This window comes from Oryctolagus cuniculus, chromosome 15 (assembly GCF_051225735.1).
Source record: "Oryctolagus cuniculus isolate XC-2025 breed Fujian yellow rabbit chromosome 15, ASM5122573v1, whole genome shotgun sequence".
NCBI classification, from domain to species: Eukaryota; Metazoa; Chordata; class Mammalia; order Lagomorpha; family Leporidae; genus Oryctolagus; species Oryctolagus cuniculus.
This window is the reverse complement of record NC_142881.1, coordinates 9,783,649-9,801,557: the sequence shown is the minus strand read 5'-3', so window position 1 is coordinate 9,801,557 and position 17,909 is coordinate 9,783,649. Positions and strand designations below refer to the sequence as shown.

At 48.0% G+C, this 17,909-nt stretch overlaps 1 protein-coding gene across 8 annotated transcripts in view; it reads left to right on the top strand.

Moving 5' to 3' along the window:
- WDR11 (WD repeat domain 11) overlaps positions 1–15,963 on the top strand; it is a 57,701-nt gene extending 41,738 nt beyond the window's left edge. For 7 of the 8 annotated variants that reach the window (XM_089313935.1, XM_089313939.1, XM_089313937.1 and 4 more), the window contains 13 exons: positions 2,237–2,343; positions 2,720–2,834; positions 3,198–3,369; positions 6,971–7,079; positions 7,959–8,021; positions 9,094–9,159; positions 10,242–10,404; positions 10,939–11,034; positions 11,535–11,700; positions 12,119–12,216; positions 12,630–12,775; positions 13,508–13,588; positions 15,046–15,963. In XM_089313935.1, coding sequence (XP_089170061.1) covers positions 2,237–2,343; positions 2,720–2,834; positions 3,198–3,369; positions 6,971–7,079; positions 7,959–8,021; positions 9,094–9,159; positions 10,242–10,404; positions 10,939–11,034; positions 11,535–11,700; positions 12,119–12,216; positions 12,630–12,775; positions 13,508–13,588; positions 15,046–15,202 — 1,539 coding nt within the window. In that variant the 3' untranslated portion in view covers positions 15,203–15,963. Of the gene's footprint in view, positions 1–2,167; positions 2,344–2,719; positions 2,835–3,197; positions 3,370–6,970; positions 7,080–7,958; positions 8,022–9,093; positions 9,160–10,241; positions 10,405–10,938; positions 11,035–11,534; positions 11,701–12,118; positions 12,217–12,629; positions 12,776–13,507; positions 13,589–15,045 lie in introns of those variants that run through there. The other variant, XR_016221509.1, reaches the window with a different exon arrangement.
- Positions 15,964–17,909: the final 1,946 nt, after the last annotated feature.

Below are 17,909 nucleotides of genomic sequence, written 5' to 3'. Positions count from 1 at the left end.
GGAGCCTGGGCCATCTTCCAGTTCTTTTCCAGCCATTAGCAGAGAGCTGGATTGGAAGAGGGGCAGCTGGGACATGAACCAGCACCCATATGGGATGCCAGCGCCACAGGCAAAGGCTTTGCCACAATGCTGCAGTGCTGGCCCCGTGGCTTTTATCTTACCAACACTCTGAGGTAGAAAGTTCTGGATTGTCTGTATAGGTATGTTAACACATCACTTGGTAATTCTAAGCTGGTGACACTTTTTCAGATGGGGAAGTTTGAGGGAATATTTCAACTCAAAACAAATGTTTAACATTTTGCATTTCGGAGACGGGTAAAATAAATATTGGATCAGAACAAAACTTCTACCTAATTTAAAATGATCTAATTTTTTAAGTTAAAAAATAAGATTTAAAATATGAAAGTATTTAAGACTGAAGTATAAATTTAAAGGCAAATTTTTAATTAAACATTTTCTTAGTATGGTCAGGAAAGTCAAATTAAGACCATAAAGGGTTGCTTCATATTATACAATTTCATTTGTTTAGTATGTTTTTATTATTGAATTCATTGTAATACTGGGCTTTTAAAAATTATTTAGGGACTGGGGCTATGGCACAGTGAGTTAGGCCATGGCCTGCAGCGCTGGCATTCCATATGGCTGCTGGTTCAAGTCCCAGAAGCTCCACTTCTGATTTAGCTTCCTACTAATATTCCTGGGAAAGCAACAGAGGATGGCTTAAGTCCTTGGGCTCCTGGATTCATGTGGGAGACCGGAAGAAGCTCCTGGCTCCTGGCTTCAGTCTGGACCATCTCTGGTCATTGCATCTATTTGGGGTGTGAACCACCAGTGGAGGCACTTGCTCTCTCTTTCTTTAACTCTGCCTTTCAAATAAACAGATCTGTTTTTTGAAAATTATTTAATAATATATTTGGGAGACAGCTCATATCCACTAGTTCAGTCATGGAATGCCAGCAACAGCCGGGGCTGGGATGGGCTAGGCCAAAGACAAGCACCAAGAACCCAGTCCAGGTCTCATGTGGGTAGCAGGAACCCAGCCACCGGAACTTTGACCTGCTGCCCCTGAGGGTTCTGCGTTGGCAGGAAGCCAAAGACAAGGCACCAAACCGAGGCCTCCAGTGTAGGACGTGGCATCCTAACTGCCGTGTCAAAATGCCTGCCCTCTAACATTGGCTTTTAAATCTGATCTTTCTTTTGTTGCTTGATTGCCACTGGTATTTTTACAGCACTAGGTGTGTATGCTAGTCTCTTAATGATCAGCTTGTCAGACCATTAGAACTGCCCCACTCCTCACCACAGATACCATGTGAATTTTTGGAGTGCACCATAAATGCAAAAACAGCATTTCTTTAGTGAATGGAGAAGTAATTGAGCAGCATCATTTAATAGCTACTAGGCGTTGACTGCTTAGTGTGTGGCAGGCGCTGCTTTAAAGCTGCTTCCTTTCTAAGTGTGTGAACATCAGTAGCCACTCCTCGGGTCTCATGTGCTTACCGCATGTCACTGATGATGAATTCAGGACACGGAAGGCTAAGCCAGCAGGCCCCAGACACACGCCAGTTGTAGGTGGTGACGCTGGCATCAGGCAGCCTCTGCTGCAGCTGCTGGAGCCTAGGTCGCTCTCTGCCTCCACCTTGGATCTCTTCCTGTGGCGTTTCCTCTTTTATATTCTGTGTATATATAACTTGCGAAGTTTTCTGTGAATTCAGACTGTACAGATGCCTTTAGTAAACACCATGTCTTTAGTTTCATTATTCCAGAAGTTTCCAGAATGTATCAGTAAATCTCTGGATCTTCTTTTTCAATAGAAAAGTTACTGCTCAGTAACCAAGCGTTGAGTTTCACTTGGAATGGATTTATCAGTCTTTCACGGTGAGAGATGAGTCAGGACCTGCACTTAGAAAAGGCTTTCCTTCTTTCTTTCTCCTCCTTTTAATTTTCTTCTTCCTAGGGCACTTCTTCCTCAAAGACATCCCCTCTATAAATCTAGCTTAGACAACTTAATGTCTAGCAAACTGAAATCTCTAGTTTCTGCAGAGTTGAACTTGATCTGCCTTGTAGCTCTGTTAGTGTCTAAAGGCTGCTTTAGAATTTGATGACGTTCATGCTAAATCAAAACCCTTTGCAATTGATCTACTGAGATATCTTTACTATTTCGTCTTAGTCATTAAGCAAAGCTGAGTGACCGCTTGCAGGCAGTGGAGTGCATGTGTGTGCTGCTGTCGTTCTCCAGGGAAGCATGGGGAGCATCACCTGCATTGCTTGGAAAGGCGACACGCTGGTTCTCGGAGACGTGGACGGGAATTTGAACTTCTGGGATTTGAAAGGCAGAGTCTCCAGGTAGGAGCCAAGAAGGAAATCTTGTTTAGTTTAGGAAAAGTGACCTCCTAACATGGATCCCTTGGAGATCTGTGACTTGGCAAGCAGGGTCAGTAGATGGTCTGAGTACAGCTTGGATTCTTGGGTTCCTTGCCACCTGAGCTGGGGAGGAAGGGTCTTTGGTCAAGCTCAGGATCCTGCACGGGAGACCCTGATCTGAAAGTGGCCCATCAGAGGTCTTGGGGCATCACGGCTGCTCATGTAGTCAGATACCCGCTCTCAGAGGCAGCAGGTGAAGCGCTTCTCCCGTTACCAGCACGTCAGAAGCGACACACGGGACACTTGCTGGTGACCAGGCATGATTCTCCATCGTATCAGTGTTTTTGTTTGTTCTTAGAGGGATACCTACACATCGAAGTTGGGTGAGGAAGATTCGTTTTGCCCCTGGCAAAGGAAATCAGAAGTTAATAGCAATGTACAATGATGGTGCCGAAGTGTGGGATACTAAAGAGGTAGGCCGAGCTCCACGAAGCTGCTGGTCGGCGGGTGTGCCGCTTTTCTCTGCTGCACGATTTGCAAATGAAAACTGTGTAATTAATGGGTTTGCCCAGCTTCTTAAATTATTTTCCTCTTTTTACTACTTTTGTAGTATTTCTGTACTAATGGTGACAGCTCAACAGATTGAATTTATTTTTGCAATGTCATTGCTGTCCTCAAGATCTAGAAATGCAGTCCGCAGGGAAGGTCGGTTGCCCAGCACTGTTCAGTTCTAGGCTCACCTAGGCCTTTGCCACAGCCAGTGTCTTTCTGACCATTTAGTCTAGAACATCAACTCCTTTCCTGTTTGAAAGTGACAACCACATTCGCTCTTACAGGTTCAAATGGTGAGCAGTTTAAGAAGTGGAAGAAACGTGACCTTCCGCATACTGGACGTGGACTGGTGCACGTCGGATAAGGTGGTCTTGGCGTCAGATGACGGGTGCATCCGCGTCCTGGAGATGTCCATGAAGGCCGCGTGTTTCCGGATGGATGAGCAGGAGCTCAGCGGTAAGGCCGGACAGAGGGGCTGGCCCTGCCACGTGCCGCCGTCTGCGGGGCAGGGAGCCGCCTCTGCGCACCTCGCTCTTACTGCTCAGGAATCCAAGCTGGGGGAAGTGGACGGATGGAGGACTGGAGTGTTCTCCTGCCGCGATGCTGTGCTTCGTGCAGATGTCAGTCATGCCCAACGCAGGGTGCGGAAGTGCCCCTGTGGTCCTTTGCTGAGTGTGTTAACAAAATAAGGGATGTTTACATCTATACCGTTTGCTTACTCGGAATTTAGGAGAGCTCATCGGAGGACATGAATCTAGTGGTGAGGCTGCTGGCTCGTTGACAGTGAGTCTTGATCTGCGCAAGTTCGTATCACTGGACAGTCCATTTGGACAGCATGCAGAGTGTCCTGAGTATTGACACTGTAGGACTTGTGAAATGGTCAAAGCAACATTGGGGGGTTGCAGTATCTTGCCTTTTTTGTGTGAATATTTAATTTTTTTTTACCAGAATGGAAAATATTTTGGTAAAATAATGCCATATATGACTTTAATAATCCGTCAGTTTAAAAGGCAGCTTTTGTCTCATCCTTGCGAGGCACTTTGGGAACCAGTTGTTTGGGTCCTGGTTGAAGCAGGCAGGGTACTTCCTGCAGTGAGTGTGCTCCCAGCATTCCTCTGGCGCCCACCCAGGCCTTGTGCTGTAGAGGCTGTTCCTTAAGTTCGCCGAGTCAGCTCCGGGAATTCTGCACACCGCTGTGGGGTCGGTGTGTGGCACTTTCAGACAGGGAGCTTTTGGAACCTGCCCCTTTTTCGCATTGTGCTCGTGCTTGAGGATCTGTCACGTTACGGCTGATGTGGGTTGGGCTAGCTTTGCCTCTGGCAGGTGAGCTTTGGTTTTTGTGACTGCCCTACCCTGCCTCCTGTATCTGGTCCCAGCACTTCTTCCTGTGTAACCATGAGATGAAGGCAGAAGTCAAGTATTGTTCCGTGGGTAACGTTGAGCCACTTCCCAGCTCTGCCAAGGTGTTAGGGCTTCTCCCAGGGAAGGGAAGCTCTCACACTCATTTGAACCTAAAGTTATTTAGTTGCCAGTTGTAGGTTAAAAAAAAAAAGTATGGAAATATAACCTAAAGTGTTCCGTTAATTTAAACTTTGACTCTAAAGAGCTGCAAAGCCAGGGTAGCTTGTTTTTAACTAAACTGAGTTCAGAAATAAAGTCCATCATACTAATTCGTGTTTAATACCATACTTGAACATCCAGCCTGCAGCCAGGTCATAGACTGTATTTTCTTTTAAATTTTCCTAGTACTAAAACATTATTCTATCCAATATCTTCAGTGTTATAACCTCAGTGAGGAAAGGAAAAAATTTTTAAGTAGTTTTCCTCACAGAGGAAAGGTCAGGAAAATTGTGTATACATTTTACAAACTGAACTTCAAACTCGGAACAACCGACAATAGTATAAAGTGTAGAGTTAGGAGAGACACATCGCTGGGGGTTTACTTCCATACACATGGCTGACTTGGTCTTGGAAAAAAACATTTATTAAGAGAACATATTTTTGTTCTGAGGAATTCGGAAAAAAATTTGAGACTTATTGATTGGGATAAAAATAAAACTGTTTTATGTTGTAGGCATTGATGTATCAGTATTTTATGTATTTTCAGCACTTCTCCTTGTAACAAATACGGAACATTGTAAGGTGCTGATTTAGATCTATCCATTTTGTTAGAACAGCTTAGAGACTGTTCTTCCCAGTGAAGTGGGACAAACAAATCTGGAAGATTAGAATGCCTGTTTGAAATGGAGGACCCCTTCTATCAATGCCTCATTTGTTGGGGACATAAAAGTGTATGTTAGAGGCTGGTGTTGCAACACAGTAGGTTAAGCCTCTGCCTGTGGTGCCGGCATCCCATAGGGGCTCCCGGCTGTTTCACTTCCAATCCAGTTCTCTGCTATGGCCTGGGAAAGCAGCGGAAGAGGCCCAAGTGCTTGGGTCCCTGCACCCATGTGGGAGACCTGGAAGAATCTCCTGTCTCCTAGCTTTGGATCAGCCCTGCGCTGGCCTTTGTGGCCATTTGGGAGATGAAATAGCAGATGGAAAACCTCTCTGTGTCTCCGTCTTTCTCCAACTCTGCCTCTCAAATAAATAAATAAATCTTTTAAAAAATGGATGTTAATCTTTTTAACAACATCCAAAAGGAATGCAAGAATATGAGACCAGTGTAATAACATTCTACATCAGTTTCCATAGCTTTAAGTACTGTTGACATGCTGTCAGCGTCTTCCACCTGACTTCCTCCTCCCAGCACTGCTGGGCACACACAGGAAGGAGGAGCCTTGACTGGACTCTGGATTCTTTAAACAATACACGTATCAGGATGCTCGAGATAACTGAAGGCTTTTAATGTGAACTGCATTGTAGGTCATTTCTGTGAACCAGTATTAAAATCTTGGTGTGAAAAAATAGTGTTAGAATATACCTGATCACTTTCTGACTCTTGAGTTGAAAATTTCCCTTAATATTTTATCTATAATTTATTTTTTATTTACATACAAGAAAATTCCTTATTCATTTTTAAGTTTTTTTAGTACCTACATTTTAAAAAGTGAAAAGAAACATGAAATTTACTATAATAGAAATTTTATTTAAGCCAGTACATCCAAATATTAGCATTTTAACATATAATCAGTATTAAAAATTACTAAGGTTTTATACATTTTCAATTGAAAAAGTAGTCATGTACCACATACGTAGCTACTATTCAACCACTGAATTGAGTATCAGTGTTTAATGCAATTAAATGGGATAAATTTCCATTGCCTCCACTGTCCTAGTTTGAGTGCTCGGCAGCCACGCAGAACTAGTATCGTTGGAAGATGCAGCTGGAAGTCCGTGTGGGCAGCACCCTTTATAGATCTGTGTCACTTACGTCATTGTATCTGTGCAAAGGCTCATGGGAGAAAGACTCGGCAGGATGCTGGAGGGGTGGTGGGTCTGTAAATGCAGTGGACCCCTGGAGAATAAGATCTGAGGTTGAGACTGATGATGTAGGTGCTCAGAGCATAGTCACTGGCCTTTGGAGCCTTTGGATCTTGTGTTTCTTTGCAGTGAAACGAATTGACAGTCGGGCAGATCATGCCTGTTAGTGTCCTAATGCTGGTCGTGGGTGGCAGAGCCCAGCGTCAGGGAAGCTTTCTGGGGCTACCTTTGTAAGTCAGACATGGAATGCCACTGGTCAGGGGTAGCTGATCCTGTCGTCTTACAGTCATAGAAAGGCCGAGACATTGGATCGTATGAGAGATGCAAGTACATGCTAACTTTTATATTTTATTGGTGTCTGTCGTGTCATTGCATTGAGTCTTTTATTCAAGTATTAGCAGTTTCATGCCGCACAGGGCACGTAAATTTTAAAAGGGGAAGAAAAGTCTCCCAATCAGATTGGAATGCAAAGAATCTCTCCACCCTTAGCCTGTGTCTCCCCAGCTGTTACTACATTGAGTTCACTCCTCAGTTCTGCAGATTTGTACCCTGTTCTTTGCTCACTTCTCTGGAAGCCAAAATTTTATTAAAGTATAAAACTTTATTTTCAAAACCTTTTTTGTTTTTGGTCTAGAGCCCGTGTGGTGTCCATATCTGCTCGTCCCCAGGGCCTCCCTTGCCTTGAAAGCCTTCCTGCTACACCAGCCTTGGGATGGACGGTATTCTTTGGACATTTCTCACGTGTGAGTTTTTCCATGTTTGTTTTGCTTTGATGGTTTACCTGGGGTTGAAGGACACCCATGAAAATTGTCTGTAGCCAATACACCAGGGTTTAAAAAGACTTGAGCCTTAACACCAAGCCAAGAGAAGGCAGAAATGCCGAAAGAACCCCGATCTGCCCCTCAGATCCCCTCCCCTGCCTCGGGACCTTTGTAGACTTGTGGGTGCATGAGGAGTGGAGAACACCTGTTGCTCTCAGGTGGCCGTGTGGTGGTCTAACAGTCTGGACAGGGATGGGTACGTCATGATGAGAAAGGTTGAGTAGGACGAGGGTCCCCTGAGGCCAGGGGAGGGTGGAGACCAGACCGTACAGACCAGAACAGCATCAGTGGGTGTGTTATATTTTATAAATCTCAGGTTAGGCAAAAAAAAATTTCACAGAAAATATTATTTGTAGTTACTGATTAGATGCACACATTACTGAATTTACGCCGTGTGGAATGCACGGGTATGCATGAGTGGGGGACTTTTGAAAAATATGGTGATGCTTCAGTTCTCTAAGAGCTGTCTGCAGAGCAGAATGAACCAATTCCTTTAGTCATCACTAAGTTCTTTATGAAACGGAAGCTAAAACCAATATGTTTATAGCTGCTGATCAATTTTCTGGCTTCTTGGAAGCCAAAGAGACTTTCTTCACTTATTTCTTTGCTTTGACCCAGTTCGATAAAAGCGGACATTAAAAATGACTGTGGGGCCCTGAGTAGGTTGCTGCCCTTTTGGTCTATAATGAAGTTTTTAACTAAGGTCTACAAAGAAGTTATTTCTACATTAATTTTTTTCTGATGAAGAAATGGATGATTGTACATGACATAATAAACTCATTTAAAATCTTTTCTGCACAGTGATTACCCAGAAAATGAAGAAATAAAGACTCTCCTTCAGGAGCAGTTGAATTCGTTGTCCAAGTAAGCTCTCTGTGTTTTATTAGATAAGAATATGAGAAAGAAAAATTCAGGATTGGATTTTTACAATGAAAATAATGCATGTTATAGAAATGGTGGCCCGAGAAGAGGCCATTCTGTTCACAAAGGTGTGTTTCCCCCTGGAGTCTTCATTTCGTAGACAAGGGCCTGTCTGATGGCTGTAGTGACAGAGCATCCCTCTCCACAGGTGTGAGACTTGCGTGCACTCGCATGTGGTGAGGGCCGGGGGCTGTGGTGGGAGCCTCCTCATAGCCCCGCCTGCCTCCCCCTGAGCTCCCTGGAAGCCTTGTGCTGCAGGACATGCCCCCCACCCCCCGAAATGAAATCTGTACGTCAGCAGACAGATTCATGTGCTCTCTAGAGCCGAGAGTTTCTAAGAGGCAGTTTCGGGAATAATATTACAAAGGAAAGAGAAAAATATGGGTCTGTAAGGAGTTCTTGCATTTCTTTTGTAATCTAGTATCTGCCACATGAAACTATAATAATTAAAAAATGAAATATAGTGGAATGCTTACTGATGGCAAATTCAAAATAGCTACTTTGTTTGCCCTATCCAAAGATTAACATTTAAATTTAAGTGAAAAATTTAAAGACTTAAAAGATTTAAAGAATGTCTTCTCCCCTGGTTTATGAATATTCTATATATGGCTATTTTAGAAATATTTTATAGAAACACTAGGCATTCCTCCTTCAGTGTTTTATTCTGGCAGTATTTTCAGAGTAAGTTCTGAGTGCCATCTTCTCTAACGATTAACAACCATTTTCTGAGCAACGTTACCCTTCCCATGGTTCATATTTTCACACACAGGCCCGCCAGCCAGCAGCAGAGCCCACGGTCCCTGTGCTGGGGGGCAGGCGCTGCTTCTCCACGCTTGAGGACTTCACGCCCCACACTGTAACTTCAGGGTCCTGGCAAAGTAACTTTCCTTTTTAAAAGTTCTGAGCATAGTCTTTGAGTGGAACGTTCCGTTTCCAGGGTCTATCGATGTTTCTCCTTGCTTTGTTGATTGATTGAAATCTTCTCTTCTGCTTTTGTTTGGACTCCTGTCTGCAGTGACATAAAGAAACTCTTGCTTGATCCAGAATTCACTCTCCTGCAGAGGTGCCTGCTTGTATCAAGGTAACACTTCTGGAAGTATTCTGTATAAGACACAGACTTTCAAATTAACTTGTATTTAGGATTTTTAGTTACAACCGGTCTTTCAGAAATTAGAAATCTATGTCAATTCATTCTTTAGATGTGTCACAGTTAGTTTGGAGAGTAGTAATACAAATAGGAGGAAACATCAAACTACATTCAAACATGAGTTGTCGGTCTTCTGTATGGTAAAGAGTCCTCACAGACAGCTGTTAAAATTATGTGTCTTGGGGCTGCTGCTGTGGCGTAGCAGGTAAGGCCGCTGCCTGTGGTGCCGGCATTCCATATGGCACCGATCTGAGTCCTGGCTGCTCCACTTCCAATCCAGCTCCTGCTATGGCCTGGGGAAGTAGTAGAAGAAGGCCCAAGTGATTGGGGCCCTGCACCCGTGTGGGAGACCTGGAGGAAGCCCCAGGCTCCTGGCTTCAGATTGGCCCAGCTCTGGCCATTGCAGCCAATTGGGGAGTGAACCAGTGGATGGAAGACTCACACTCTCCGCCTCCCACCCCGCCCCCGTCACTCCACCTTTCAAATAAATAAATCTTTCAAAAAAAATGTTTCAAAAGTTTGTATCTTAGAACATTAGCTACAAATGGCATAGACTCAAATATACCATTAAATTATATTTGGATGTAGTAACCTATACTTCCTCACTGTAGAGTGGTCACTTGTAAAAAGGCCTTTCTTTCCCTCCACTCCCCAGAAACTAGATGGCGCATGACTTGCACGTCTTGTCTAGCCTGTTATCCTGCAGAAACTTGTTCCCAGTGGTTCCAGATCAGAAGGCGTGCTAAGGGCATACCTGGAAAGTACTTGACCTTAGCACAGAACAGATACTGGGGAGTGCAGGGGCCCTGTGCATTCAGGCCCCTGTGTGTTGGAGACCTAGCAGCACGGCTGGAGGACTTGCTGCTTCTTCCCTTCCCTGTGCCAGGCCCATGCCAGTGCCCCAGCAGACCTTGCAAAGAGAGCAGTGGTTGCCGTACTGCTGACCACGCCAGGAACCCAGGCCCGGGCCCAGGCGTGCTGGAGAGCAGTGCTGACTTTGGTTCGGCCCTTCTCAGGCTTTATGGGGATGAATCGGAGCTGCACTTCTGGACGGTGGCGGCCCATTACCTGCACAGCCTGTCCCAGGACAAGCCCACCAGCACAGCAGCTACGAAGGACAAGTTGAACAACCCTCTCGATATATGTTACGACATACTCTGTGAAAACGCCTATTTTCAGGTATTCCTGTGTTAAAACATTGAAAGCTATCATCTTGATGACTTCCGTCTTTGTAAATATCCTAAACTTGGGAAACTTTCTAACCAAGTTGAAGTCCACATATGAGAAACAAGTCTCAGGGCACTAAAGGCTCAAATGCTGAGTATTTTAGTGGATATTAACATTTTGTTATCACACAGTTTTTTAAATTTGTCTTAAATTCTGTAGCAGGTTCATTTTAATTCTATTTTATTATCTTTCTGTAACAATAAATATTCTGTGCACTTGGGTTAAATTTGCATCGGAAAGGTGGCCTCAGTGCCAGCTCCCTCAAGCGCCATCTGCTGGAAGCAGGCATGCGTGCACATGAATGGCAGTGCATTTCAGTTCAAGTTCTTAGGAAATTGTTGGACTTCTATAAAGCTGATTTGCTAGTAATCTAGGTCAGGCTCATGTTTATTAAAATGACTTTCTGAAGTACATTAAAATGTAAACAGTTCAAAGTCTTACAGTCTAGGCTCAATTTTCTTTCTCTCCCTCTCTCCCCCGTTATAGAAATTTCAACTGGAAAGGGTTAATCTTCAGGAAGTGAAGAGGTCAACTTATGACCACACAAGGAAATGCACAGACCAGCTGCTGCTCTTGGGTCAGGTATGTCAGTTTCTGTTAACTTTCCGTGCTCCAGGGAGGTGCGAGGCGGTTAGTGTTCCAGCGCTTGTGTCTTCTAACACTTCCGCAGATACCTCTCATAGTGCCTCCTCCGGAATAGGTTTCCATCCCCGTGAACCTGTGCTCACTCTCAAATACCAGCAGACATGGTGAGGAAACAGAAACAGATGGGTACGCAGCCTGCGATTTGGCTGTCATACTGCTAGATGAAGCCTCGCTGTTTGATTCCGTGTGTCTCTGGAATGGCTGGTGCAAAGCTGGAGGAGGCGGATCCTTGAGCACTTGGGTGCACCTGATTGGCTTCATGTTTGTCTCAGAAACGTGGTGTACACTGCAGTTTATGTAAACACACATCCAAGACCATGTGTTAGAAATGAGCATCTTTCTTAAGCTCTGAACTTTGAGTGTTTCACATCATCAGTTTCAAAAGGTTATGTTAGAGGAAGCTATTTCATAATTGGAAAACCTGTTGCTCTTATTAGACAGACAGAGCTGTGCAGCTGCTGTTGGAAACAAGTGCCGATAACCAGCACTATTACTGTGACTCCCTGAAGGCCTGTCTGGTTACCACTGTCACCTCGTCGGGCCCCTCTCAGAGCACCATTAAGCTGGTGGCAACTAACATGATTGCCAATGGCAAGTTGGCAGGTAAGGCAACCTTGTGGCTGGCTGTCAGTCCTGTGGGAAATCAGACCTGCTCTCAGCACAGTGGCTGATTACTGAGGACATGTCATTCTCAGCTATATATGCTGAAGAACGTATCTATAAGATGACCGTAATTTATCATCTAATCATTGCCACAGTGGCAGGCATAAATTGGACAGTCTGAGCAAACCAGAACAATCAAGCCTGGGAGAGAGTTGGGCTCACCTGTGATTTCTCCAGACTGTACAGTGTTCCTCCCTCGGTTATTTGAGTGATTATTGCATGGATCTTTTGTAATATTTTAAAGTTTAAGTCCAGTGTCTCCTTAGATACTTGGTGCACGAGAGTAGCTGAGGTCCAGTGGTGACCTCCTTTGTGACGGCTCGTCCAAGAGAGAGTGCAGTGTCTCTGTGTCTTACAGAGGGCGTTCAGTTGCTCTGCCTGATAGACAAGGCTGCTGACGCCTGCCGCTACCTGCAGACGTACGGCGAGTGGAATCGCGCAGCCTGGCTCGCAAAGGTAGGTGATTGCGGCTGGACCTGGAGCGTTTGGGACAGAAAGCTGTCTTGAGCTCTTGACTCTGATGTGGAAGCATTTCTGGCCTGCAAAGCTGCTTTGCAGCACTTTCTCTCACATCTCTTCCTCCTGTTGACTTCTTCTCGTGGAGAAATGGAGCTGTCGTCGGTAGCAGTTAGGTGACAGCTGCATCCTCTCCCTGCTGGGTCTGACCCAGACTGAGCCGAGAGGTGTTGCGGCCTGCGGATCCCGCAGACGTGGGCGTTAGCCCTGCTGGCCAGGTCAGCGGCGCCTCCAGGCGGGGCTCGGAGAGCAAGGCCTAGCACCTGCTCCACAGGAGCAGATCTCCTGTCGGGAAATTGTTCTTCCTGTGTAGCGAGTGGATGGTTCTGCTGTTAATGTGTGCTCTGTCTCAGGTCCGTCTAAGTTCTGAAGAGTGTGCCGACGTTCTGAAACGGTGGGTTGACCACCTGTGTTCTCCACAAGTCAATCAGAAGTCCAAGGCCCTGTTGGTCCTGCTCTCCCTGGGCTGTTTTTCCAGTGTGGCAGAGACACTTCACAGGTACAGCGCCAGGCCCTGGGCTCAGTGCGCGGCCCGGGATCCCTCACACTTTACGGAGGCTCCAGCGGGTGGACAGCCAAAGCGCTCGGTTCAGATTTGTTGAAACTCCTGGAGGAGAATGGCGCCCTCCGTGATCACTGATTCTCATTCGGTCTAGGAGCTATGGGGTTTTTCTGCCAGTAGACTGTCAGACCCACTAGGCACCTGTTAAAAAAGATTGTGAGAGAAGCCTTCAGAGACCTGAGAACGGCTCGGCTCTGCGTGGAGCAGCAGCGAGGAAGCCCGAGGGCAGTAGGAAGGGAAGAAAGCGTGACCAGGTGGGGAGTCCCCTCCAGATGCCCCTGAGAGAGGGACCCGTTGCTGCTGAGGGGACGTTTACTTAGCACCAGGGAGACGTGTTGAGACGAGTTGAGGCAGATATGACAAGAGATTACTTGTTCAGTCTGGACAGCAGGTGCCCGAGTACCCGTAGATTTCAGTACATGAGAGGTGTTCATGGAGAAACGGCATTAAAATATTTGAAAATCCATGCATAGTTGCTTCGTAACACAGGTTTTTTGTGAACTCTGGAAGAACCCTCATATTTAAACTGCCTCACAATGTTTTTAAGTGTTAATTTTTAAAAAATTCTTGGGTTGGACAGCTGTGTATCTTCTTCTTTCTTTTATAAACTGGGTCTTAGAAAGACCCAGAAACCCTCCCAAAGGCTAACCCTGACCTTGTGTGTTGCAGCATGAGGTACTTCGACAGAGCGGCCCTGTTTGTGGAAGCGTGCCTGGAGTATGGCGCCTTCGCAGTCGGCGAGGACACGGATATCCTTTCTAGTTCGTTCCCACTTGGGGAGGGGCTTGGGGCTCCCCTGTTGGTGCTGCCTGGGCTCTGTTACGCTGAAAAAGATTCATGTTCTGATTCAGCAGGGCCGGGGCCGGGGAGGGATGGAAGGAGAGAGAATCAGGCACAGGGTCATTGCGCCACTGGCGTCAGCTGGGAGCACCGTGAAAGGGGAGGGACCCACATTTTACAATGCTTGATGGGAGACAAAGCAAATGAAAGAAACTCTGTAGGGGCGGAGTACAGCTCCGGTACTTTAAAATGTTATTCATTCAAAGCAAGGCATGCCATGGAATGGGTTTTATGTTTACTTGGGAAATATATCCTGGAAGAAATAAAAAGGAAGGAATCCCACTGTCAGCGTAGTGACAGTCTAACAGGGAGCAGGATACAGCACTCACTCCACAGATGCGACACTGTGGGCCGCCCCAGCCAAGAACATTTTACTTCTTCTGCACTTCTCAGGCACATTTTTTTCTTTGAAAAGAATGGGCTTGAGAATACAGCTCCCAATTCCCTATGTTTGCATGCACAGCCTAACTTTTTCCCGTTGTACTTTGGGAAAAAAAAAAAAAAAAGATTTATTTGAAAATCAGAGCTAGAGAAAGAGCATCCATCTATCTGCTGTTTCACTCCCCAGATGGCCACAACGGCGAGGGCTGGGCCAGGCTGAAACCAGGAGCCAGGAGCTGCCTCCAGGTCTCCCACCTGGGTAGCAGGGGCCCAGACACTTAGGCCATCTTCCTCTGCATTTCCCAGGCCATTAGCAGGGAGCGATTGGAAGTGGAGCAGATGGGACATGAACCGGTGGCTTTACCTGCTACACTACAATGCCTTCCCCTGCACTTTTTCTTTAATTATTACGTTTGGCCTCATTTCTGCATGTCAGGTATTTGGTTGTGTGTGTGTGTGTGTGTGTGTGTGTGTATTTTTCTGTTGTTATAGGAAAACTAAAATTAACTAAAATTTTTTAAACTGTAAAGCCTGAGCGTCCTTGCTCACGTTCCCAGCTGGTGAAGTTGGACCTGGGTCAGAGGACCCACTTTTAATACCAGAGCCCAGCCGAGCAAGGCTGCCCAGGACCCAGCACCCAGATACGTGGAGCTCCTTGGGTATCCGTGTCCCTCCCCCGCCGGCCAACCTTGGACTTTGCTCTTTCTTTTTCCACTCATTAGTTGGGTGTGGGTGGTGGGAGAATGTGGCGGGGTCTCTGGAAGCAGAAGCTGAGGGCTCAGCTGGTGCCGGGTGTGGTGGTACAGACCGGATGTCGCCTGCGCAGCCAGGAATCGCTCTTCCCCCGCGAAGGGTGCTCCTCCGGGCTGCCCGCCGTGGACACCAGGTCTCTCGGCAGCGGCCCTGCTCTCTCCCCCCGCCCGGGGAGCCTGTGTGGAGCATCAGCTCGGCCCCACCACTTGTCTTTTCCTTAACTGCGGTCTACAGAAGCTCATTTCTGCCATCTACACAGACTACGCCCGGAGTTTGAAGAACCTCGGCTTTAAACAGGGAGCAGCTCTTTTTGCGTCTAAAGCTGGAGCAGCTGGCAAAGAGCTGTTGGCAGAGCTGGAATCCCCCAAGCAGGAGCCCAAAGAAGAGTGACAGGCTGACTTGGGAGGCAGGGCGGGCGCGCGAGCTAATCCGGCCGTGGTCACGGTCATGCTCACCGTCAGTCCAGAGGAGGAAGGCAGGGTCCCGTGAGCTGTCCGAGGCCTCCTGAGGCTGGCCGTGCACCGCGCGGCCCGGGCACTTAGACTAGGAGCAAGTTCCTTGTCCTGTGTTGATTTCCAAAAAATGAACGCTTCCAATTTTACAAGTGGGTCGTATTTTATACTTTTGGGAAGAGAGCTTTAAGAATCCCTGGAAAGACTTAATTTTTTAAAACTTAAGATTGAAGAGACTGAAGTGCTTTTCTCGTTGACTAAAGATGCGGAAGAAGAGGTCTGTGATGCCACTCCTCGAATCTGTGCTGGGCCTGTTTGTGTCCAGTCAAGAACAGGCAGGACAGGAGCTGTTCACGACAGCGACCACAGCACTCGCTATGTTCTCACCTTGAAAATGCATTTGATTCCTTGTTTTAGGCAGTTACCAAAATTTTGTAATTTCAGGCTCATAAGGTCATAGGGAGGTTTGAAGTTCCACATTTGGCTCCAGTATGTGGAGTCTTTGATATTTGAATTTTAGCTCCTAGGATGCATTACAGTAACCTCACTTTTGAACTCTCTCTCTCTTTGTACTTTAATTTTCTGTCTCTGTGTTCTTTAGTAGCTGAAATATATGAGATGTAACTATTATAAATTATTGCTGGGAATTTGAATGTCTGTAACTTAGAAAAATGATAAATAAAAAGAACATTCCATCCAGGCCTTGGTGTTCTGTGCGAACCTAGCTGAGGCACTGGTACCCCAGGAGCCACCCAGCTGCCTGCTCCAAGGCCACGGCCTCTCCTGCCGCACGTGCAGCATGGGCAGGCCTGGTACCTGTGCCTGGGGCTGCTCAGCCTCTGCGTCCCCGCGTGGGACTGTGACTCCACAGACAGAAAGCAGAAGCGCACGGTTGAACTGCCCTGTCTCCCTCCCGGGCCTCCTCACCCGCCATGGCCTGTTTGTACCCTCTCTAACCAACCAGTTGGACCCCTCTGCCATGAAACAGGCCTCTCCCTGGAACACTTGTTCCCAGACAGTGCTCGCGAGGCCCAGTGGTCTAGAAGGGACCCAGGATCCGTTCACTGACTGCCTGGCGAGGTCCTCCGCTCGCCTTGCTGTGCCGGGCGGGTTACGGCAGGATCCGGAAAGGCCGCGGCAGACCCCGCTCCCTCTGCGGTGCCTGCTGAAGGTGACGGGCAGGTGCGTTCATTCATGCAGCCCCGAGCGCAGCCGGCACCGCAGCAGGCGCTTGTTTCCCGGTTCTGGAGCCGGAAGTCCGAGACTGGTGTCCTGGTGAGGGCCTGCTTGTGTGGCCTTTAGGGCTTCTGGCCTTGTCTTCACGCGGCCTTCCTCTGGACGTGGAAACAGTGAGGTCTCTGCCAGTCAGACCCTCATCACCTAATCTAGCTGTAATCACCTCCCCAAGACCCCACCTGCAAACACCATCACACAGAGGAGTGAGATGTGGGTGGGGATGCAGACATCCAGCCCATCACCACCCTCGGCCAGCTGAAAAGACAGCAGGCAGAGAGGAGACAGTTTTGTTCCAGATTCCAGAGTGGTGCGTTCTAAAGATCAGATTTGAGGCCTCGGGGTGAGCAGGGCGTGAGGCGTTGCCTGGCTGCAGAGCGAAGCAGGTGAGACATGGTAGCTGGGCGGCAGCCTGGGCCTGTCGGGGACCAGCTGGTTGGGGGCGGTCTGAGCACCTCCCGACAAGGAGACCAGGCCTGTGTCGGACACAGCTGGAAGCGCCCCGGCCTGCGCCCCTGCCCGTGGCAGTGATACAAGCCGAGCCGAGAGGCTGTTCTGGGCTGGGGGCTCCCGCGGGAGGAAGGCGGGCCGGAGTTGGGTGCTTCCTCGTGGCTGACCTTGTCAGAGCTCTCCCCTCCCCTCTCCAGCCGCACCCTCTGCCCTGCTCCGTGGCCAAGGAACGGGTCCGTGCCTCTGCCTGCTCGAGCTCCTCCAGGCTCGGGGAGTGGCGGCCGGGGGTCCTCTTCTTTCTAAATGGCTGTCAGAGCAGCACGCACTCCTGTCAGGTGCACCGCCTCAGAACATCTCCACGCAGCTCATCAGCTGCTGCTTCCTGGAGGGGTCGTCGCATGGTATTGCCGCCGCGAATCCTGGCTCTGTGGCTGGACGTGTCACTTGTGCACGTGTTAGGAGTCGAGCACTGAGGCACCATCCTGTCATTGTGCTGCCAACGTAGCAGAATTGTGCCAGGCAGGGGGGCAGCCGTGCGGGGATGTTCTAGCCAACAGGGCCACTTCGTTGGAGCCTGCGTGGGATTGTTGACTGACTCCAAATACTCTGAATGAAAGAGCCCTTCCTCCAATTAAAGTGGACAGGCGTGTCTTCCTGCTTAGACCGTGCAGGTGAGGGAGAAGGCGCAGAGCTTCAGCAAGCAGCCAGAAACCTGCCAGAACACGAAGCGGCAGTCTCAGGACCACGGAGAGCGGACGTCCGGCTGCCTCCTGCGGGCCCTGCCTGCTTCCCACCAAGTGTTGGGTTGGACGTGCAGCACCCACCTGAAATACAGCCCCACGCCTGCCCCACACGGCGGCTTTGAGGGACTGCGGCCCTCAGGGAGTCCTGGGGACCCCTGGAGGCATTTCAGTGTTTGGCTCTCGTGCCTCAAAAGAAAAAACCCCACCCTCACCTGTTTG